This window comes from Esox lucius, chromosome 16 (assembly GCF_011004845.1).
Source record: "Esox lucius isolate fEsoLuc1 chromosome 16, fEsoLuc1.pri, whole genome shotgun sequence".
Lineage (NCBI taxonomy): Eukaryota > Metazoa > Chordata > Actinopteri > Esociformes > Esocidae > Esox > Esox lucius.
The window spans coordinates 20,118,215-20,142,184 of NC_047584.1; the positions used below are offsets into that span (position 1 = coordinate 20,118,215).

At 42.1% G+C, this 23,970-nt stretch overlaps 1 protein-coding gene across 4 annotated transcripts in view; it reads right to left on the bottom strand.

Moving 5' to 3' along the window:
• The window catches only part of kalrna (kalirin RhoGEF kinase a), a 175,677-nt gene that overhangs the window by 70,269 nt on the left and 81,438 nt on the right, over positions 1-23,970 (bottom strand). For all 4 annotated transcript variants that reach the window (XM_020054882.3, XM_010879791.5, XM_020054883.3 and 1 more), the window contains exons 5-10: positions 22,438-22,950; positions 17,006-17,128; positions 14,699-14,890; positions 13,777-13,908; positions 11,762-11,992; positions 5,761-5,883 (exon numbers count right to left, since the gene is read on the bottom strand). In XM_020054882.3, coding sequence (XP_019910441.3) covers positions 5,761-5,883; positions 11,762-11,992; positions 13,777-13,908; positions 14,699-14,890; positions 17,006-17,128; positions 22,438-22,950 — 1,314 coding nt within the window. The remainder of the gene's footprint in view (positions 1-5,760; positions 5,884-11,761; positions 11,993-13,776; positions 13,909-14,698; positions 14,891-17,005; positions 17,129-22,437; positions 22,951-23,970) is intronic.

The following is a 23,970-nucleotide window of genomic DNA, read 5'->3' on the forward strand; positions in this document are numbered from 1 at the left end:
ATTCAGGCTACCCCTCCACAGAGTTGGCCAGACTGAAGTAGATTTCTCTCTCATTCACTTAGTTTTTCCCTTTCTAGCTCTGTCTCCCTTCCTCTCTCTGCCTGGCTCTCTCGCTTTCTGTGTCTCTTCCTCTTTCTGTTTCTCACTTTCTTCCTCTACCTCTTTTTAGTCTTTTTTTCCTCTATATTTGCCTCTTATTTATTCAATCTGTTCCATCTGCAGGACTTCTATGAGCTTTATAACCAGATGCCAGCAAAGGCTGGTCGCTTCCCTCGCTCTAAAAATGTGTTGAACAAAACGCAAGCCTTTTCCTTGTTTCGTTGCTCAACTAAGCCTATCCACTAATGACTTGAGCAATTTGATTTGTTTATACAATCTTGCCAATAAATTCAGTGATATAATTGGTAAATAAAGAGAAGAAGCGGCCTTGAAATCCTACGTAAGTAAAAGGTCAGCGGTATTAAATTAAATAATTTTATTACAGTCATTATTAAGAGATGGTTGTCAATGTATCGGCTGTTGGTGAGTTATATTGTTGTTAGCAAATACTGCTAACAATTATCACTCCTTAAATCAAAATCATATGAGAACAAGCTGTGGTTTAAGAGTTTAGTTGATGGAATACATCTAGCACCAATCTGAAGAGAGATGGACTATTTGTGTTATCCAGGCTATTTAGATGGGATTTCATCTACGATGGCATTACATTCATTCATTCATTCATCTTCTTCCGCTTCATCCGGGGCCGGGTCGCGGGGGCAGCAGTCTAAGCAGAGATGCCCAGACTTCCCTCTCCCCAGCCACTTCCTCCAGCTCTTCCGGGGGGACACCGAGGCGTTCCCAGGCCAGCCGGGAGACATAGTCCCTCCAGCGTGTCCCAGGAAGGCGTTCCGGAGGCATCCGAAACAGATGCCCAAGCCACCTCAGCTGACCCCTCTCGATGTGGAGGAGCAGCGGCTCTACTCCAAGCTCCTCCCGGGTGACCGAGCTTCTCACCCTATCTCTAAGGGATCGCCCGGCCACCCTGCGGAGAAAGCTCTGTATCCGGGATCTTGTCCTTTCGGTCATGACCCAAAGCTCATGACCATGAGCATTACATTTCAGCCAATTAAAAATGCCGATTAAATCTCAGCCCAACCTCAGATGAATAACTCAGATGCCATTTCGGTCTGGTCTCATTATGACTCAGTGATCTAGAGGGTCTTTTATACGAAACCGCTGGATATTATGCAGAACATCAATTAAACATTAATGTTGTATGCACGTCCATGTGTCCATGGTTCTTTGTATGTGTCTAGCCAACACTTGATTTCTGAATTAGAAAAATCAACCATGATTTTTTTGTCTTGATTTGGGTTTAAATTTACTTTGATGGGTTGTCTTGGGAAAGAAACAGTGCAGAAATGTCCAGTGTTTCCCTCATACTGTGATAACAACGCTGCTAAACTGTATGCTAAACTGTATATCTTAATGACGATACGATGTTTTTTCCAAGCTGGGTGCAGTACCATCGCGCGAAGTTACAGCATCAGAGCAGAGCAACAGCGAGTATCTAGCTAGCGAGTGAGGTCAGAGAAACGTAAGTGGCTGTGGCGGGGCACGCGCACGTTTGTGTTGAACTGTCTGTAAGTGACTGTGACATTGATATAAAAGGTAGCAACAACCAAAGGTAAGAAGCAAGCTAGCTAACCAACTGTCCCAACTCGATATCTACAAACGGCAACAATAGATTAGCATCATGCTGGAAACATTAGACATTCGGCAGCAACAATAAGACCTCTGGTTTTCATATTTTGCCTTCAAAATAAAGGTCTGCGTTATGTTTATATGATGTGGATTGTGGGAAAAATAAAAACAAAACAAAATAACTATAATATTTTCTATCAGTTAAAGAATATTATAACATTGAACACAGGGAAATAGAGCGTAAGTTAGTTAACATATCTAATATAAAAAAAAATCATACTTTGATATTATTATTGTTGGTAATTTGCTTGTTCTCATTAGCTTTGGAGAGGGATTGTGTTAGAATTCCAACCACACTATATTTTCCATCCCCCCAATGTAATGTACAAGGGATACTTTCTGCGGAAAACTATTCAGTGCCCCAGTGAATGTATTGTACGAAATACTGAAATAGGAGTTTGTAAAGTTACATATATAATGTGACATCATGGGGCACTGTGTGCTACATCCAGCAAAACTATATTTTCTACCCCCTCTTTAATCCCCAATGCAACACACTATAGTGTACATGGAATTTATCCTGCCTCATTAGTTAGTAGCTAGTAGCTTTTATTAGAAGTCTGGGAGGCAGTTTTAGAGAATGTCTAATTGAGGGGAAGTACTTAGGTTATTATTAAGGAACGATGTTAAGACAGTATTGTCAAATAATGTTAAGAAAATAAAGTTGACAAGCAAGAGAGACTGATATACAGGGAGGATGTTTTAGCATGTCACGCATCAAAGCCTTTTGTGTCATTGATGCTGGGATCTTGGCCTGTAACTTGCCCCACCCCCCACTGTTGGGGAAAAAAGTAGGGGAAACTCTTATATCTTAATGAGCTCAACATATTCCAATGAGGTGCTTAATTTGATTTATCTGATCCATAGTACATGAGTAAGAGGGATTTCAACATCCTCATCACTTAAACATTTCTCCAGAGAGAAGGTATTCCTATGAAAAAAAGGATAAATAATGTACCGTCTGATATTCAGATCAAAGTCTCAACAGGCATCTCAGCTTGCATCCCAAATGGCTCCCTATTCCTAGATTGTGCCCTATTTCTGATTGGAGCCCATTGGGAATAGTGTTGCAGATGGGACAGATCCACTAGCTCACACCAGTCAAAAAAAGGTGCTATCTCCTAACAGAGATATTTAACTGTCCCTGTGGACCCCCTTCCACAGAATGCTTTACATGGAACCCAAAAAGGGTCTACCTGGAATAAAAAAGGGAATCAAAAAACCTTTAAAAAAATGTAAAGGTTATCCTGCAGGGACAGTCAAGGAATCCTTTTGGAACCCATTTTTGTAGTGTTTAATAATACAGGCTATTAAAACAGAACATTTTTCTTCATAGAGTTTCACTGTGATGAAATGTGAGAGTATTTCCACACTGGACTTTTTCCAGCTTGTTCGTGCTTGTCTTCTGGCCTCTGCTCATATGGACTGCTGCAAAAAACGTCCTTGCATGCCAAGCCCATAAAAACACTTATGTCAAAATGACTAGGATTGGACTACGTCTCGGGGATAAAGTCTTGTATGTCTTTTTGTTTTCTTTTGTATTATTTTCCTGAAGTTCCGTCACTTGTCAATCACAAAATCATCACAAAAATGTATTTTCATTCAGACATTTCTTTAAATGACATACTCACCAAATAGCTGAACCTGATCCAAAAACAATAAATTCATCCATTTGTGAATTGCTTTTCAGAGAAACACTATTGTTCTTTTAGCAAGCTGTAAAAGAACAATAGAAATGTAAGTCACTGTGTTGTTATTAATGCCGTGGTTGAGAACAGGCAGCCCACGGGCCAAAACCGGCTTGCCAGACATTTCCAAAGTGAGTTTAATTTAGGAAATCTGTTCCCAAGAATATCCATTAATAAAATAGCAGACATTAACTCATGGTGTCCCAGTGTAATTCTGGCATACTGAACATCTGCTCCTATGGAAAAAAGGCTGTGTCTATATCTAGTTGACTGTAATAATGTTGCTTCCATTCCATGTCTTCAGAGAAGACAAAAACACGATAGCCCACAAAGTGCAAATCTAGTACAATAGTGTAAAAAAACAAAGCCTTATTTAAACTATACAGTTAATCCACCTCAACAGCTTTGGTGGGAGATTTACACAAGAAATGTATCAATTTCAAATGTTGTAAACATATTGGTGTGGACATACAGTCGTGAAAAAGTAAGTATATCCCTGGAAAGTTGTCATTTTTCTTGAGACATGGATATTTTATCTTTACTTCAACTCTTTTCTCAGATGAAGCTAACCTAAGGTAACAAAATGTTTTGAGCTATTCTGTTGTAGCTTTACTGGCGTGTTTTGGGTCATTGCCCTGTTGCAAGATCCGTGTTAAGTTCAACTTCAGCTTTCTGACTGATGCTCCCACATTCTCCTCAAGAATTCTCTGGTACAAAATGGAATTCATGGTTGACTCAGTGATGGCAAGTTGGCAAGGCCCTGAGGCAGCAAATCTGCTCCAAACCATAATGCCCCTTGCGGTTGTTATGAGATTCTTCTTTTGAAAGGCAATGTTTTGTTACCAGACATGGCATCTGGCACCGTGGACAAACAACTCCACCTTTGACTCATCTGTCCAAAACATATTGTTCCAGTAGTTTTTTACCCAGACGTTGTCTGGCAAATGTCAGTTGTGCGTTGATATTCTTGTTTGAGAGCAGAGGCATCTTCCTGACCTACCTCTGTCTGACAGTGAAATGATGTACTTCAAATTGCTTGAAAATGACTTTGACCAGGGGCCTTATGTATTCTTGCGTATGTGGAAATCCTGCACTCCTAACCAGTGTCCCAACTACAGGAGGAAGGGCAACATGTGACAGATATTTCTCCCATTGACCAGCACATCACTGGCATCACTGGGGAGATCTGAGTGGAAAAGTCCTACTGTGGATGGGGACACCGACATGTCGCTGTGGGATGGTTGCAGTAATTGATCGTTTGTTATTAGGCTAATCATAACATTTCAACTTCACATTGAAGAAACATCAATAAAGACATAACATCAAAGTAAATTGGTCAAGCCCAGATCAAGTCATGTGGGCCAAGGACTTGTATCTGCAGTGGCATACCAGAGTGGGGTTGCGGGGCTCTGCAGTTTGGCTGCGTTCCGTATGGTTCGAGTGAGGACTGTACCGGCTCGTCGCGGTACATTCCTGTGCTGCAAAGCAGTAGCCTATAACTTATTTTGAGTAGGCCTATTGGCTGTTTTATTCGATTTGTGGTGAATAAGTGTACCTATTTTATGTTCATTTTCATTCAGTGAGAATTTTAAATAAGTCATTTCTGAAATGTACAGTCAGTTTTGTCAAATTACTAATTGTAAGCCAACGTGTGATAACCCATTCAGAAACACAAATAACCTCTAGGTCGTAGGAGTGAGCATCTTTAATGCACATGGCATATTGTAGTGTAAAATATGCAATGTCGAATGTGTTGCTTTACGCACATGCACATGGGGTTATTGTTCGTCTTCTTGTCAAACTATGGCTACTCCCACTGAAAGTGCTACGTTTAACCTGTTAGTCCTAACAGTTTTTGGATCAGCTACAGGCTGTAGGATTTTGACGCTTGCTACATCCGTAGCCTATAAGCCTAGGATTTTGCAGGAAACAGTTTGCGCATTCCTGTAGGTTCTTCATATTTCTATTGATCATAGTTTTCCCCGTATGTTTCAGTTGACATTCCTCTACCAGCTTTTGCAAAATAGCTTGGTATTTCTCCAATTCAACCGCTAGGCTGTGCATAGGAATGGGTTGACATTTGCGTAGGGATATGCACACTTTCCCGTCAAGTTCAACATTGATAAATGCCAACTTTTTCATCAAAACTGATGGTTTACGCACATTTGTGCGTATGCACGATTGATACATGAGGCCCCGGGTGTCTAATCTTTACAAAAGGCTGGACCCTTGCATGTTACTCTAATGATTTTCTAATAATTTGTACCTGTTTTGGTGACTTTCCAAGGGGGGTACTTGTTCACACGGAACACAATTGCACTCTCACCTGTGCCACCTCCTCGAAGTCGTCGTGTCGTTTCTGCAGGGCTCTGGCGCGGTGGAGGGACTTGCCCACGCCCGTGTGTTTACTGAGAAAGGCCTCTCCATGGTTCTCGATCCAGTCCATCACCTACCAAGGACACAGACACACAGCCGGGTTACCTGACACCACTGTCATGCTGTCAGGCAGCCATCTTCACAGAGGGAGAACACATTTGATTTGAACTAAACTGTGGAAGCAGCCAGGGGGTGTGTGAATATGTGAACTATTCTATCTTGTTGCTAGCCTTTTGACTTTGACTGGGAATACTCATATGTGCTATGTTGACGGCAGTCAAGCAGCCAAATGTGCAGCGTAAGTGGTATCCAAAAACTGCACAGAATTTAGCACAGCTTCTCCCTAGAGTCCTACAGAAACAGTTGCGTGACTAAACATGATACGCGTAATTGCCGGTACGCCAGAATTTACAGTGGTAAATGTTGTGAGCATATGAGAGGTCATAAGATGAGATCACATGTGTGGATTTGTGTTGTGTCCCAGTGGGAATGAACAAACTGCATCTGGCTGAAACAGAGCAGAGCAGATCCCTTTGGCCGCGCTTGTCGCCAATCTTGAGCTCTACTTAATAATTGGCTGTTGGCGTCTCATTGGCACTCTACCATCTATGTAGAAGGGGATTGGTCAAAACTACTGCACTATGGTGGCGCAGCAGTCAAATGTGCTCATTTGTACCACACCCGAAGGTTTGGACCTTAATTGCGTTGCTAGCTGACGAGCGGGTAGAAACTACTATTGGTGTTGCATATTGTGCAACATCACCAGTAGAGTGATAAAGGACTTCCTGGACCGACCTTGCTTTAGCGGCTTACAAGGTCATCAGGTCAATGAGCAGTGCCTCAAACGAGCATTGTAGAAATGGAGACGCAAACTAGCCAAATGCAGCCAAAGCCTACGACCAAAACTAGCAGCAATATTCAACCATTCCTAAAAGCAAGAGTAGTGTGCTATGGGAACAGAGTGCCTGTTAGGGCTTCATGGGGTTACCTGAGGTAATGGGGAACCCACGCTGGCCTGTCCTGTATCACTTTATGTGATACGGGCTGGTCCTTAAGTGTAGCCTCTCGCTCATTGAGCTTTGCCCAACCGTCTGTTTGTGTGTGGGCAGCAGGGAGCGGTCCTCTGGTTATGTGACTGTGTACATTATGTGTGCGTTGTAGAAGTAGTAGGAGCAGAAAATGCCTACAGTATGTGTGTGTGTGTGTTGTAGGGAGGGGTCATCTGGTTGGGTGTGTGTGTATAGAGGAAGAGGCTTGTGTGTGGGTGCGTGTGGGAATGTTTAATAAACATGTCGGTGGCTGGGAAGACAACTCGCCTTTCCCCCTGATTAGAGTTGCTGCATCCACAGGAACAGACAGCAGTCTAAAAGTAGCCTGGCTCACTCCCACAAACATGGGAAGGGCCGAGAATAGATGACATCCAGTTGCTGGGGATGATGTTAGCTGTCTGAGGACGCCATGTCTCTGACGGTGCGTCACTTCTGGATTCAATGTCTCTGTCCCAAATAGCACACTATACCCTACGTAGTTCCCCAGCATTAGTCAATAATTGTGCCCTATGAAGGGAATAGGATTCTGAGCAGTCACCTGCATTGATGAGGAAGTGGGACTGGAAATAGTGCATTCATTTTACTGCCCAGCAATATCCTATTTTCTATTTAGTGTACTACTTTCTGGCAGGGCTTATAGGGCCCTGGACCAAAGTAGTGGACTATATACCTTAGGAAACAGAGGGAAGCTCCACATCTTAGAACACTAGAAAAGCAGAGATGTAAAGTACACTACATAATACACAAGAAGACTGTTGCTTGGAGAAGCTGCTCAGAACCAAACCACAAAAGACAACAGAAGAAACCCAACAACTATTCTCTTGATTAAAACTGGAGTTCCATGGGAAAGTGGATTATTTGTCTAAATCTGTTAATTGTTACGGGGGAAACACATACGTTCCAAGCCCCTCAGGAGGGATCCAGGAAATTCACAGAAGATGTTTGTAAGAAATGGAGAAAATAATGCATAACCCAGTCAGGTATATGGTATATGTAAGGCCTATGGAAGGATATGGAAGGTGTTTTGAAAGCTGCTGATAAATGAGTGGGTAACAATGTATCTCCCCCATAAGACAAACGCACAGCATTTTTATCTTATTTAAATGTTGAGTCATTTACATTTTGGTAGGACAATGGTATTCCTACAAATCAACATCTATTCATGGATGGATCTGTTCTTCAAACCCAGTAAATTCTGTATCCACAATACAGTATCTAATATTCCCGGAATAACTGTTAAAAAAAAAAGAATCAGTAATCAAAACTATTTTGGAATGTTTACAGACTTTCTTTTGGGCATTGCTTGTGTCTGCTTGATCATGGTGAACTATATCCACAGAATAAATGTAAAAAATGCTGGTATACCCTGACTTTTGTTGTTCTTGTATTTCTTGCTAATTACTTACCACAACCCTTTTGAGAAGATTTTCTATAATCCAAAATATCTGGCATTCCACTATCAATGGCATGGCAATATCACAATAAATAATAACGTTGATTAATATTGTTGTTTTTTGTTGACTGATCCATTTTCATGGTTTGACTTAGTGTTGGCTAAACTATAGATTACAGTTTCTATTGGTCAATAGACTATTTTCAACAACATCTCAGGGGTTTGTGGTATACAGCCAATATAGAATGGATAAAAGCTGTTCTTAGACAAAATGCATCACAGACACGGCATTGGCCATGGACACGGCGCTTAATGGTTGTTTTTTGCTGAAGTATAGTATATAGTGGAGACCATCCATAAGGCTGAAGCACCATCTTCATGTTTCTTTCTGTTTGAGTGCTATCGGATTGACGTCCTCATCCCCCGCCACATAAAGCAGAGTGAGAGCATCATATTTCTTAGGCTCCTCCCAGACTGTTATATACATTCTGAGAAATGAATGGAATGTCTTCAGATTAGCCCAATAGTGGAGGGAGGACGGTGATCGAGACAGCCCCAGGTATCCCCAACACCTCTTAAATCTGCCCACAGTTCCACGGCTCCCTATAAGGGCCAATGACCTTGGATAGCACCACACCACTACCCTCCCCCCCCACCTCACCACCACTCCACATATATCCTCCAACAGGGCTTCCTACTGACAACGCCTAGCAGTTGGAAGTCCTGAGTCCAGAATGGCACCCTAGTCCTAACATCGCACTGCGTTTGGGCAGAGCGTTGTGGAGCAGACTGTCAGTTTGGACGTACATGTTCAGTATGAGTCAGAGGCCTGAAATGCGTCCCATTAACCCTGTCTGTTGCTTGGATGTGCACTGTGGCGGCTACTCGTGTGCTCTGCTGATAACCCCCAATCCTGATCTGCCTTGGTGGAGGCTTCACCAAGCCTGGGCCTAGTGGCTAAGCCTGGAACAAAGGATTACGGTTGCTTATCTCCAAAATAGGCAGCCCCTCCACTTAACATCACAGGAGAAGAAAAAAACAAAAGACAGAGAGAAAGAGAGAGAAACAGAAAGGTTGGGGGAGGAAGAGGAGAGAGACAAAGCCTACCCTGTCCAACCCAAATAGGGGAAAGAGAGGCTGTGCCAACGGCAGAGATTATGGGGGTCTGAAGTCCTTGAAAAAAGAAGTCTGTCAACCAAGTCAGAGACAGACGTATTGCAGAAAGGATGGCATTTAAGGGATCTTCTCAGCTTATTCTCACTGTCATTGAGTCATTCCAAATCATTACCGCTGATCTGCTTTGTTTTAGTTAAAACTGGAGAGGATGCTCTTACTAGTTGCTACTAAATTGTCTTCACCTATGCACCAGTCTAGTTTGGGAAAGAAAAGGCACAAAAGCAGCTTGTAGGTTTTGATAGCATTCGGTGCAGTGGGACAGATAATGACGTTCATTACACCTGCTCAAACAGACAACATTGACATGATATGAATATCAATGAACTACCCTGGTGTGGCAGGTTGTATCGGCTGTCAGTCACACCTATTGCTGCTATAATTCCAGCGGGAAATCATCAATTTCATCATGCTCATTTTCCTGTCTGAATAATCTATTCAGTATTTATCTACAGACGTAATCCCCCTAGTTTTTAGGCTATCATTTAGCTTGGTGCTGGTGCTGTTTTGAGAAACACCACGAACACACAGGCTGAAGGAGTTGTAACTAGACTGTAAAGAGTGTCTCGCTGCTGTTGAATGAATGTGTGCAGCGCAGCGAGGCAGGGTTCAATGCCGAACACAAGAAACACAATGAAGCAGATGGGCTTGAAATTAAACGTATCCCACTGTGTAGCTTGCTTTTTTCTCCTCCAAATGAACGACAACGGATCAAGTCATGGTCACAACCATTTCTCTACAGGGTCTTTGAAGAGGAGTGGAAAAGGCCTTGATTCGTCATAAATCTCACTGACTTGACATAGCACCATAAATTGGTAGTCATAGATACAGACACAGGCACTTTAGCACACACACGCTGCTACATTACAGGAATGCATCTTTAGGTCATTGTAAATCCCTGGTGAAGTATTCCAAGATAATGCCTAGCAATTACTCATAGAGTTTGTGAGGCGAGAGGCAACAGAGCATTAATGTCCCTGATGGAGCGGTTCTGTATGGTTTAGCATGGCTAATCACAGGCCAGATCTTGATGTGGCCTGTAGACTTGCCTCAGGTCTGCTGTTGGAATAATAGCTGACCCAGACTGTCACAATAGCACTTCTGAAAAAGCCCTTTATTTTGTTTAAGGACGGAAATCCAGGTAAACTCCAAAGAGCGACCTTATTCATTTTATAGTGTGCTACTTTTGTCCAGAGCCCTGGTAAAAGGTCCTGTGCTTTAAAGGGAGTTGCTTAACATTTGTGACACATCCCCAGCCCAGAACGTTCTATCTCCATTCCACGAAATGCAGAAGATATTAACTATACTTCTGAAAAAGATCCCAGGTGATTATGAATATTTGATTTCTCTTGAAATGCACACATCCCTCATTTCCTGGACTGTTGAAAAAATTGTTTGAACTATGGACTCCTTTTTTGAACCTGGAGTCAAATGAGCTATGAGACATGAAGCATTTCCTGCAGTAAGGAACAGGCACAAAACAACCAAATTCTTATTCAACAAACTGACATACAGCCTATTCAGAAGAAAACAATTGTAATTAAATCATTGAAATAACATTCACATAATTGGACAATACTGTTTTATATTCACACTGTATAATCTGCTTTCCAGGGGTATATGGTAAGGCTCAACACATCCGCACAAAGTGCTTTGGCCTCCTGTCCTGGAATGTGTATAAATTCAACAACTATGTTTTCTGCCTCTAACTAACATGGCACTCTTTGTCGAATAGTAGCTGGTGACAGTAGAGTTTCTGAGATCCTACGGCTAATTGCACTCCAATACACCTTGAGCGTGATGACGGTCAGTAGCCACGGGTGGGTAACTTTCCTTTGGTAGGTGACGTGTGATCATTTGAGCTGTTTACACTATGAATACATCAATCTCCAAATGCAAATCTGGTAAATCGTAGTGTAAAAATGCTCACAGTGGCCTTCTAAACTCCTACGTTTACTTAACTATGGCACCAGAAAGCATATATAAAGGCTGAATCATTATTGCAAAAGTTTAACACCACAGCATTGCTAGTGATCTCGCGTGTGCCTGACATGCTGGGTCAGTGTGTGTGTACGCTTACAATTGCCGCATATTAATTTGAGACAGATTGCTTCAGCAGAAAAATAATCCTTCACGAACAGGAAATTAATTGTGGATTATAATTAAGAGACACATTTGTAGGGGTTATTGCATTTCCTGTTGGAAGGTTTTTAAGTGAAAATGACAAACTTTAGAAGTCTCTTTGAACCTAGAATACCATAAAAGTTATAGGATGATGAAATGTAGATATGGCCATCTGTATGAAAATGGTCGTGCGCTTGTGTGCCTATAGTCACCTGTTGGACGTCTTGTTGGAAGACGCAGAGCTGCAGCCTTTGGTGCAGGCGAACCTTGCGGTGCTGCCAGATGCTTTCCAGGCGTCGCTGGTGGTGAAGCACCTCATGGACTACATCCAGAATACAGTGGACCGCCTTGGAATAGTTGGCTGTGGCTGTCAGAGACTCTGAGTTTCCTGGGCTGAGCGGTCTCTGGAGGACATCTAGCAAGGCCTTTCCATCCTGACTGACCTGAAGGCAAAGAAAGTCCTTATATTTGGAGCTTCACATACGCAGGTTGCAGCCTGCTTTTATAGAAATCTTGGATGGAGAATTCCTGGGTATTCCGCATGTTCCGGAATACCCAGACATTTCCAAAATTATAGACCCTGAAGTTGACATATCTGAACTCGAAGCAGAAATTAAAATGAAGATTCATTTTGATGTTAGTTGATGTCAGTCAAATCTTTGTTTCATTATGAAATTAAAAGAAAATTACTAATAAATTAATATTTTCATAAAATTATAAATAGAAAATACATTCTAAAAAAAGTTTCCTCCTTCCTTTTTTGTTCACATATTTTTGGTCATTTAGGCTTTATTTTTATTGAGGCAAATGAAATATAGAAGATTTATTTCTGAAAGAGCAGTAGGCTGATTTAAAATCTATGTATGTTGCAGTGGAACATAGACAGCAGAGGTAGTTGCTTAGATCCCGGGACCATCCAAGGCCACCTAATCATCTGTTTTCTAATCAAATCCTGCCCTGGCTTGTTCTAGCTTTTCCTGTAATATACTAAAACAAGCTGGTCAGAACTGTAATTTAATATCCAGTGAAAATCCAAAATGATATGCACTTTTTGGATGCATGGGTATGGATGTTTTATTCTGTCACTTTATCGCCGGCACCCATATGGAACAGAACCACGAATCCTTCTTGGGTCCAAACCAGAGTCATTTATAGCTACTTTGTCAGAGATGAAACAAAAATAAACCAAACCAGGACAGAGTCAGTGGACAGCAGAGACATCTAGTGAAATGCTCCACAAACACAAACCTATCATCACACAGGGCACTGTGGGGGAAGGCTATCTGAAGTGGACGGACATTGGTCCACATACTGTATTTCAGGCCATTTGTGAGATTTTGAAGAATTCAATTCAATGGATAAAGGTCACACTGGAATCTTAAAAAAAAAAGTTTTAAAAAGTTTTACATTTACTGCTGAACATAGTTAAAAGTAAAAGCGGTAATTAGTTGTCACAGGGCAATACTTCAATGTACATTGTAAATCATGTTTAGACTGCTTCTGACAATGTTTAGATAACTTAGTGTATGACGTTCTTTGAAAAACCTAAACCTCTAAATATAGGTTACGGACTTAACCTTTGAGGCACGTACAGATGAGCCGCAGTAGAGTGAAGGTCTCAAAGACTTTCAGAGGGATTAGGGCGGCGGGCGGCTCAGTACACGGTGCTTGATACCGCGAGCCAAAAGAGGAAAGTCTTGAGTGGTCGCTGCTCATGCCAAGCTTGTCCACTAATCGAACATTGATATTCAAGTTCACAAAAAGGAGGAGAAAAGAATCCTTGCTGTTCCTGATTTTCCTGAGAAATAATAATTATAACAATAAAGCCTAATAAATATAACAAATAAATAAATTATAAATTGTATAATAAATACTAAATTGGTTATAGGGTAAAACAAATAAATAATCTGGGCAACTAAATGATTGGAAATTAACACACATGAAAAAAATACCTATACCTCGCATTCATTATTACTTAATAAAAAAAAAATGTATGTACATTTTAGACGACATTGCCAAAAACCTAGCTATGCCACAGGCTTGTTTAACCAGGCAAGTAAATTAAAACAAATTCGGCCTGGGAGGAAGTCTCTTAATAAACATAAACATACAGTATGGACATCTCTTAATGTACAAAAAGACAACACGGACAGAAGCCATTAGCAACACAAACTGCCATTAGCGTGACACAAGATCTGAGGGAATGTGTGTCACGAAGGTATCTCACCTCGGTGTAGGCCTGGGTCACCTGTTCATAGAGGGTCTGGTGGTGGTGGATGGCCAGCTCCAAGTCCTGCATCTCTGAAGGCAGCCCCCCCTCACTGCACATCTTACACCAGGCCTCCACCCCCGCTAGGAACTGTGTGGACACGGGAGGGGGCCAGGAGTCACATTAACCCAACAGGACAGAGGCATTCATACAACATGCGTGACATTTGAGTCATTCAGTGGTGAGTGCATATGTTTCTCTCTTCTCAGCTACTGAGGCAGCCCCACAACAGCGCCCCAAGAAGCGAGGGACGGAGGCAGAGTTTGGGGGAAGGTGGGAGGGTATGCCAAGAGGGGAGGGAGGGAGTGCAGCAGACAGGGAGTCTTTACCAGAGGCTGAGGTAACCCTGGATCAGTGGCTAAGTGCTTTCTGACAGGCCGCAGTGTTTCCACCAGCCGCCTGCCAAGGAACCCAGCCCTTCACCTCTGTAAAGCAACACAGCCACAGAGAAGAGGCACACCTGTAGCCCCAAACACCACACATCACAGCCCCGCTGCCACGGAAACGAATGTCCACCTTAACTATCTCCACACAGCAGCAGCCAGGGAAACACACAAACATTTCAGTCTCACATTGCCTGTGGGCTGAGGTCTCACTAGAGGGATGGTCATGCCTTGAGCTTTCATGCAAATCTCCCTACCAACCCCAATTCACAAAGGTCTGAGTTACGTGCTCAGACTTCAAATCCAGCCCTCATACTAACATGGCTACCAAATCAATCTCCAGCCTCTAATTGTCTCATTTATCCGCTCTTCTCCCCCTGTAGCTATAACCCTGTCTGTTGCTGTAAGTGAGAATGTGTTCTCAGTCAACAACAACAGTAATTAATAATAGTAAGGCTTCAGGGCTGCGACAACCAGGGGTTTGAACGTAGCATCACCTGTTCTGACTTCTGGTGGAAGACTGCCGACATGGCCAAGATTGTGCTGCGTTCGTCCAGGGCGGCGGCGAAACTCTTCCACTCCTGGTCCAGCTGGGCCGAGATCTGTTTGATCTGCTGTGAGGCATAGTGGCCCGCTTCAGCCAGCCGCGACGCCACGGACATGATCCGGTTTATGTTCACGTAGGCATTCTGGACCAAGAGACAAGAGAGACACATGATGATAAACAGTATGTTTCATTTCATTCATCTACAGTAGTATGGTTAAAGACACAGCCTGTCATGTGGGAGACGTAGTTCAGCCAGTAATTATTAGCCAGTAATCGGCTTACTAGTATCTACTAATTTACTACTTGGAATAGTCATAAGAACTGAGCGATTGCTAGCGACACTGAATATGAACTTTATACTTCCAAATCCATTTCATGGCACAACACCATGTTTTTCTTTCTTTCATTCGTGAATGACATTGATACAAAAAAAATCAATATAGGTAACTATAACTGACTTTTTTGTCAAGTGAAAAGACGTGAGAATCGTAGAAACCCCTACTCTTTTTCTGCCCAAGGGGGTGATCTAGCCTATTACCCCAAAAAGCATGCACGGATGCGTACTTCGAAAATGCACCAAAAAGCATCCCTAACCACTACGCTATTTAACAAGGGGTAATCTGTCAGTCAGATTTGCTCTACTTGGCCGGTTCCGCTTAAGCGGTCTGGCAAAAATGCACTCCTAAATGTTTGCATAACTTCTGCAATTAATTATTCAAGTGGTGTTGATAAGCAAAAACACGAATTATGTACTACATCAACTATTTAATCTATGTTTCACTCCAAAATGTATACAGTATAACATATATTTGGTGTACTTAAGATTCTGAAATGCACCTTAGCAACGGAATATTTATTTAAATAAATTCAGGATCTACATAAATTAAAGAAAAGAAAATGTATTATATTTCTCTTCGCCCATACACACAACATAATCCAAGCAGACCAGAAAAGGGTGTTGATCTGATGAACCCAGGTCTATACAGCGTTTCTGGCTCTACCTGTAGCTCTATCACTTCAAAATCCAACATTCAAGGCTATACCTGAACATGGCATGTGAGATAGTAATTATAATAGTACTAATAGTGTTAGTATGTAGAGATCTTAGTATTAGTAAAGATAGTAATTATAATAGTACTAATAGTGTTAGTATCTACAGATAGCATAAGCAGCAGTAATGATAGTAATACTAGTAAATGTTAGTGTTATTCATACGGCTTAGTTAGAAATACAGAAAGCCAAGCCTCTGTGTGGGGAGGGTTTTTGCACAGTATAGTGCAGTGTGCAACCCAGTCCAGCAGCAGGGTGATGGGGACACAGCAGGCTGGAGAAGACTGGAGAGGAAAGAGGGCACAGAGCCACACAACCCCCACCCCCCAACACACACACACACACACTAACAAAACCACTAACACACACAGAAATAAACAAATACATATACACACACACAACTGATGTGAAGGGTCTCCTGTGTGAGTGCAGAACTGCACATGCCTAGTCCCTGACACACAGAGCTGAGGAGAGATGGCAGGATCCACCATGTATTACTGGAATAGCTCAGTGTTATTACGGCAGTCAAATGTGCATGTGTGTACATGGCGTGTAAGACTCTTGGCGTGTGTTTCCTACAGAAATGGCTTCTCATCCAAATAGTTTCAGAAATGTCTCCATTCTGTCAGAGCAAAACGGCACCCAATTTTGTATCCCAAATGGGACCCTATTCACTAGTTAGGCTTATGGGGTTCTTATCAGAACTGGTGCATTTGGTATGCATATAAAGGTATGCATTTGGATGCTTTGTAATAGTTATTATAAATCCCATGTTACAGGCGAAACCGGAGGTAATCACATCAACATTGCCGAAGCCTGATGTTACTGTAGTGGAGCAATATTTATCTGAGTGGGAGTTCGCATGTAAAACTAACTCCACGGCCAGTGACCTGTTCTACATCAATGATAGCTGTCAAACGGGGAGGAACATTTATTTTGGTTTTTGTTAACAACCCTAATAGAACTATTAATCCAGTAAATGGATAGCCTTTCGACCCCTTCAGAGACCGTCGGCTAGTCTGTTTTTCCATAATTCAACTGGTGCTCATCCAGAGTGAAATCATCACGGCACGATTCAAAGACCACTGACATCATCTGTATTATTAGATCCTACGTCCACATAGTCAGCAGAGAAAGTCATCAAACACTGTAGTCCTCACATACCAGAGTCCTCACAAAGCACACATGGTTCTCACGTGCCACATACCATAGAATTCATGGCAAAGTGATTGTGCTGTGTCTGGAGGTCCACGGCGTGCTGGTAGCTGACTCCGATCTCTGTGTGGCTCTGAAGGAACACTTCCTTATTGTGACTGATCCAGTCAAACATCTGTTGGGGGAACACAAACAGTTATTCGTTGGGATAGGTAACTGGTCCTGCGCGGCTAAGCTAAAACACCGGCGTCGTGGGTTGGCTGGCCACAAACAGATAAATAAAATCCCTGAATAAATGGCATATACTGTATACAGCGTGTTATTTTATTATACACACAGCCATCGATTATAATAACAACATTTAACATTTCAGCCATTTAGCAAATGTGCTTATTCAGAACAAATTTGTACTGCCCCCCCCCCCCCCCAAAGGAATCAAACACACAACTCTGGCACTGCAAGCACCATGTCCTGCACTACAACCAACGTAACTGATAGACATCCTTAGAGATGATGAGATCCTTAGAGTTTGGCTGAAAAATATTCAGTGAATTACTTGATACTTCAGTCCTTTACACTGGCGATGTAATTACACGATCGATTTAAATTAGTTAAAAACACAGTGTCATGACAAGCGTGGCTTTTTGGTGAAACAGGGACAGCCGCTGGCACTGACCTCTCTAGGTCAGCGCCAGAGGCTTTACATCCCTGCTCTGAAGAGCCTGCGACTGTAGAACAAATTATTTTTAATCAGGTTTGATCAAGCCGGTAATAAACACTGACGGTGGTATGACCTCAGGCCGCTGCATTCCAATAGAGGTCCTCATAAAAGGAATTCGTTGTGTGATGTGTTTTTGCTGATGTAACAGATAGATTGAATACAGATTGCCCTCTTACACTCAATACCAGGTTGTGTGGAATGACTCCAACCAAACGCTTCCAGTAGCATTAAATATAACGTAATGGAATGGCCTAATCAATGACCAGACCTAAACCAAACTGAGATGTTGTGTCAGGACCTGAAACTGAAAACACCTGCAGATGTGGATCAGTTGAAAGAGTTCTGGAACGGGTCAAAATCATTTCATGGTGATTTAAGATTCTAAGGAACAACTACTGGAAAGTGTTTGGTCCCAGTCATTGACAACCAGTTATTGTGTGTAAGGGGACAATCACATTTGCACGTGGAGCAAAAACTTTGCTCATTAAATAAGTTCATTCAGGTGAATTTAATGTTTTTGTTCTAAAGATCTACAAACATTCAGTGACAAGAATATGCAAAAACAGAAAATCTGGAAGTTAAAAACAATTTTAACAGCTGTGATATTGGAATCATAGGTATCATAATGACCTCAGTAATATATTAGCTCTCCATAGCCTTTTGTACAACAGCACTATGTGTCAGTGATATGTGAAATCCCCACCTAAACATTTATATTGTTCATCAAAAATATTGTACCTGAAATGTGGCTAAATATGGCACCAAACTCTTAAATGCAGCCTACATTTACCCAGTAGTGTAAGCAGTGCTTCATATCTTGAGACATCCTTTGTATTCGTTTTGGACATTTCCAGGGACCTCAAGACATGACAGTAATACAATACTTTAGAGCAAATACACTATATATTGCTGTTCTCATTAGTCTTTATAGATTGCATTTACATTTTGTGAGCTTTTTGCCATTTGATGTATTAGTCACCCAATTGCAAAGGACAAGACAGCCAGTCATTTAAATTAAAGTGCTTTGGGGTTGAACCTATGAAGATGGGGTTGAACCTATGAATGAATAACACTATTTTGGTGCAAGTAAAAAACCAAACATAATACTGCGTACGTATGTTGTCCAAAATAATATCCCAATATGGAATTTTATAGATTTTTCCACCCATCATTATATATTGCAGGTTTTATGAAAATGTCTTATAGAACTTAATGAAATGTACTTTGTTAAAGACTTGAAAGCCCATATGATTGATAATGTATTTGCAAATTCCCCTACTTGTCACGCTTATGAAATCATATCTTGACAGTTAAATCTATCAACTTACAAATCAAATTGGGAGGAGCTTGCCAAATAATTAATTAGCTAAATGACTCTAAGATATTTGGTGGGGGAGACAAACTCTGGCTCAGTGCAGTAAGTTGCTGATAAATGACTACCTATCATGTTCACTTGAAAAAGTAGGATAACTAGCTGGAGAGAGAAAGACATATGAGCAACTGTCACTTTACATCTATATCCTAAATGACCAATGGCTTCGTCCACATCCCAAAGCTGAATGTACTGTGTAGAAATGACCCGTTTCTTGAAAGAATCCATTTGTTTGCACTACAGTGATATTTGTATATATTAAAGGCTCCAAAATGGATTTACACCTTGAGACTGTCCTCTCTAAAAAAAATCTATTTTAGATAAAATATGTGGAATAAATGAATGGTTCTGATTCAGAGGTAGTAACGGTTCTTTTCTGCATTCCAAATGGCACCCTATTACCTACTTAGTGTACTGCTTTTGACCAGGGCCCATAGAGCACTACGTAGGGAATGGGGTGCCATTTGGAACGCTGACCAGAGATCACATGAGGTCATTACTGAGGCTCTCCTCATGGCTGGCAAAATAAACACATGTCCAACCTCCCCCAACCCTCTCTCCTCTCAGTGAAGAGACCCTCTGTTATTGTTCTCTTTGATCCTGATCCACACAGATATGAAGAGTCTTTACAGAGCTTACACACCCAGAATTTCATTTAGGGAGCATTGTGTTTTTTTTTTTTAAAGACCCTTAATAATGCAGGGGCTTCAAAGGTGCTGTGTTAACAATGTCCTCTGTCTTTAGAGTAGCTGTTTGAAATACTAGAGTACAGGTGTTGCAACTGCGAACGCCGCTTTGATTGTCCAATTGCTCGGTTGGATCAGACTGAAAACAGTCTTGTGGAATCTGAGCTCACAATATGACCTGTAGCTGAACTGCTGCAGCTAAAGTGAATCTGCCTCGATCAGGTTATATAACTTGCTGCTGGAACAGTGTTAGGAACAAATGGTGGTCCAATCTGAGAAGACAGGAAGGGACAGCGGGTTACGCGTGCCAGGCCTTGATTGGCATTGAACCCCGAGGAAATGAATAATTACCAAGCCCCAGCTTAATCAGCAGCACCATGGGGCTCCGCTGTCATTAGGAAAGGCACTGACTGCACTTATCCAAATGAAAGCCTCTGTTTAGAGTTCACAGGGGATTGCCCTACTAATTCATCATTGTAGGCTTTATTGGAGGAATGTGTCAGAAAGCTTTGAAAGAGATTGAAATGAATATTGTATTGTTACTGTATTGTATAGCTAGGGGTTGAAATATTTTGGGAAGTCACCGGCATTGTTCTACTCGACGTGAATATAGTGACCTTTTTACAACCAATGGGATGCCCTCCCTCCAATGCCTCTCGGGGGCGGAGTCACTGGCTTCTTGTTGTCTCTCTGTTCCGCACTTGTGCAATTGGGCGCTACTCTGCTGGCAATACTCGGCCCTCATTCAGGATGGTTGCGGTTGGTGGGTGTCCCTTTGGTTGATGCTTGGCAATGTGGGTGGATTGATTTCCTACCTGTTGGGCCCTGTCCGGGGCCTCCCACGTCCACCTCCCCCTGGTTGTCCCCTCCCCCGTGTTGTCCCTGTCCTGGTCATGCTTCCGACCTTGGACTAAGTTTAAATAGACTCTGGACTCAGCCCACATGCATTTATTAATTATTACAACTGTACTCCTAATATGTTCACCCGGCACAGCCAGAAGAGGACTGGTCACCCCTCTGAGCCTGGGTCCTCTCTAGGTTTCTTCCTAAATTCTGGCATTCTTAGGGAGTTTTTCCTAGCCACTGAAATTCAACACTAAAATTGTGTGTTCCTTGGGGTTTAAGGCCAGGTGTTTTCTAAAAGCACTTTTTGACAACTGCTGATGTAAAAAGGGCTTTATAAATGATTGATTTATTGAATCACTTATCCTCAGTACGTACTAGCTGTGTGGGCTTTCCATACATTTTATACAGTTCCAGTCAAAATAAAAAAATAGCCTTGAATGAGTAGGTGTCCAAACTTTTGACTGGGACTGTATTTATTATTATCACAAATTGGACATAACAGGAAATAAATTCTCCTCTGGCAATTCCGTGCCGTCCAAATAGTTTGAGACGTGTCAGTTGATCCAAACCCCATTTTTGCCGGCACACACACACTGGAGGAGAATTGAGCTCACAGCAACAGACCTAACCTAGCACAAGACTGACATCCATCCATCTACCCTGGGCTGCATCTCCTCCACTGTATCCTAGAGCACTGTCGGTATGAGCCAACCAGAATTTGAACCATGGGCCAAAATAACACAGCTGTACTGCAAGGCGGTGATTTATACCACTGTACAACTCAACTGTACAAAAATACTTTTTTAAACATATTGTATGGCATTTATATCATCACTGTCAGCAAAATACCATCACCATTTCTTACAAGGCCACATGTGCCAATGTGGAATCGGTCCTCGCAAGAGGTAGTATGCTCGCATTATAATTGATGTTGTTGAGTTAGTCATAATGAGATTCGGAGTAACTGAGGTGGATGAAGTTTTCCTTTAATAACTTGGATTTATAGAGTCCAAAACGAATAATCAAAATGATTACACGTTCATTTGAAACATCTGGAAGAAATTACTGCCCCTGTCAAGAGATGTGCGTAGATGAAAATAAATGATTTAGTCATCTCTAATATCCATACTGAAATACCTTAGTAACTAAGAAATTAGGCAAAATACATGGTTATTCCCTAAAAATAGCATGTCAGGGAATTGTTCCACAGAGCTATTCTGGTTTCTTGAGATCTTCTAAAAACCCTTATCCTCTTTAAAACATATTATATGCCATTTATGCGTTCAAATAAACACAAACATCACAGCAGTGTTTCTATGTATTGAGGCACTCCATACAAACAGAGAACAGCCGTGTCCCAAATGGCACCATGTTCCCTATATGGTGCACTATAATTGAGCAGGGCTCATAGAGTTTTATCAGGCGATAGTATTCGATGTGGGAAGCATCACAGACCTCACAGCGCATCCAGCCCAAAGTTTGTTATCCTTTCCATACTGAGCCATGTCTCTAGGATAAATATTTGCATAAAAAGCTCAAGGATATTTATGTGCCAAAACCTCTCAATCAGTCTGCAACCTTTTTAATATAAATTCATGTCAATGTTTGTCTGCCTTAATGTATACAAGGCAAATGTTTAGCAAGTTGATTTGTCTTAACAAACCCCCTGCGTATATGTTATATGGGTTCATTCTGGATATTTCCATTGCAGAGATTGTATGTATCCTCAATATCATGTTTACATAAGCTTCAATGAAGTATTGAAATGGACATGGCCGATTTTCATTGTCAGCGCAGTTTCACTCAGAGATCAACTCGGCTCTGTTGTTGCGATTGCACCTCTGGGCTTGATCACCCACCTTCTCTGCGTCCTGTTCAAAGAGGCGGAGCTGGAAACACTGGTCCAGCTTGAGCTTGCGTACGTGCCACATCTGGTGCAGGTGCTGTCTGGTCGAGTGCAGCTTGTCCAGCAGACTGGCGATCTTGGGCACCACGCTCTGGAAGTCGGCACTACCTGAGATGCAGTTCCTCCCAGAGAACCCGTCCGACGATCGGATGCACTGGAGCAGCCTCTGGCCCTCCCGGTCCAGCTCCTCAACCGGAGCCTTAATCACCTTCTTCTTGAGCTGCGTGTGCTCGTCGATGAGGCGCCGCGAGCCCTCTACATCCACCGGGAACTCCTTCTTGGCCAGCAGCTCCTGAAGGTCCTCCAGGCGAGACAGGAGGTGCACAGCGCTCCCCATGAATTCCTCCAGGGCCACGCGCAGATCCATCCACTCGTCGTGGTTGTACTCCAGAGAGCCGTCAAAGTCATCCGTCAGCTGCGACGGGTCCACCAGTTTAGTCAGTCCCTCCACTGACACCATGCTAGTCTGTCAACGACACACAAACAAGAGGCTCTTGTTAGGGTTACCCCAGCTAAGAGGAGTATATGCTGCAACCGAAACACAGTCCAAATACCAACCTATTCCCCCTACTTATCATTTTGAAAAGGACTCTATGTAGGGAATGACTTGCCATTTGGGATGCAACAATTCTGTTTCTCATTAGCACTAGAGTGCAGTGTGGTGGGGAGGAATGAGAAAGAGTCTGTGCATAACCTCACACTACCTAGCACACTGATGTCTGACCTCTGTACAGCATTACAGACACTGAAGATGGAAAAATGGAGCGGTGGGGGGTTTATCATTCTTTGCATTCTTTTCTCACCAGTCCCTTTGAAAATGCAGCTTTGTGTTTCCTGTCCGCTTTAGAGACAGATCAAAATGAACGGCTGTGGTGGCGTATTGCTCCAGTGAAAACAACACAATTAAAAAAACAAAAATGCAATTTCACTGTGGCTGAAATACAACATTAAAATGACTTGCTTATCAAGATAAAAGGATTCCTGACTGGAATTTTGTTTGTTTGGTCACTACAGTGACACTGAAAACAAATTACTTTGTAACTTGAATTTTTGGTCCACAGATCTTTTTTTCTGTTATCTTGATTTACTCAAACTGAGGATGAAAGTGCCTGTCAGCTGCTGTGTGAATTTACAACATTGCCTCTCACTACAATCCAATCCAAGAGGAAAGAGAGAAGCATTCTAATAGGCATAGGGATTTGTGATTTAAAAGCAACTACCGGTGTTCTAGTTACAGAGGAAAGTCAAAGCGTTAAAGAGGAAAGTGTGACTATTATCTTTTACAGTATCTCACAAAAATGAGTACATGTTTGTAAATATTTGAGTATATATTTTCATGTGACAATGCTGAAGAAATGACACTTAGCTACAATGTAAAGCAGTGAGTGTATAGCTTGTATAACAGTGTAAATTTGCTTTCCATCAAAATAACTCAACACACAGCCATTAATGTCTAAACCGCCTAGCAACAAAAGTGAGTACACCC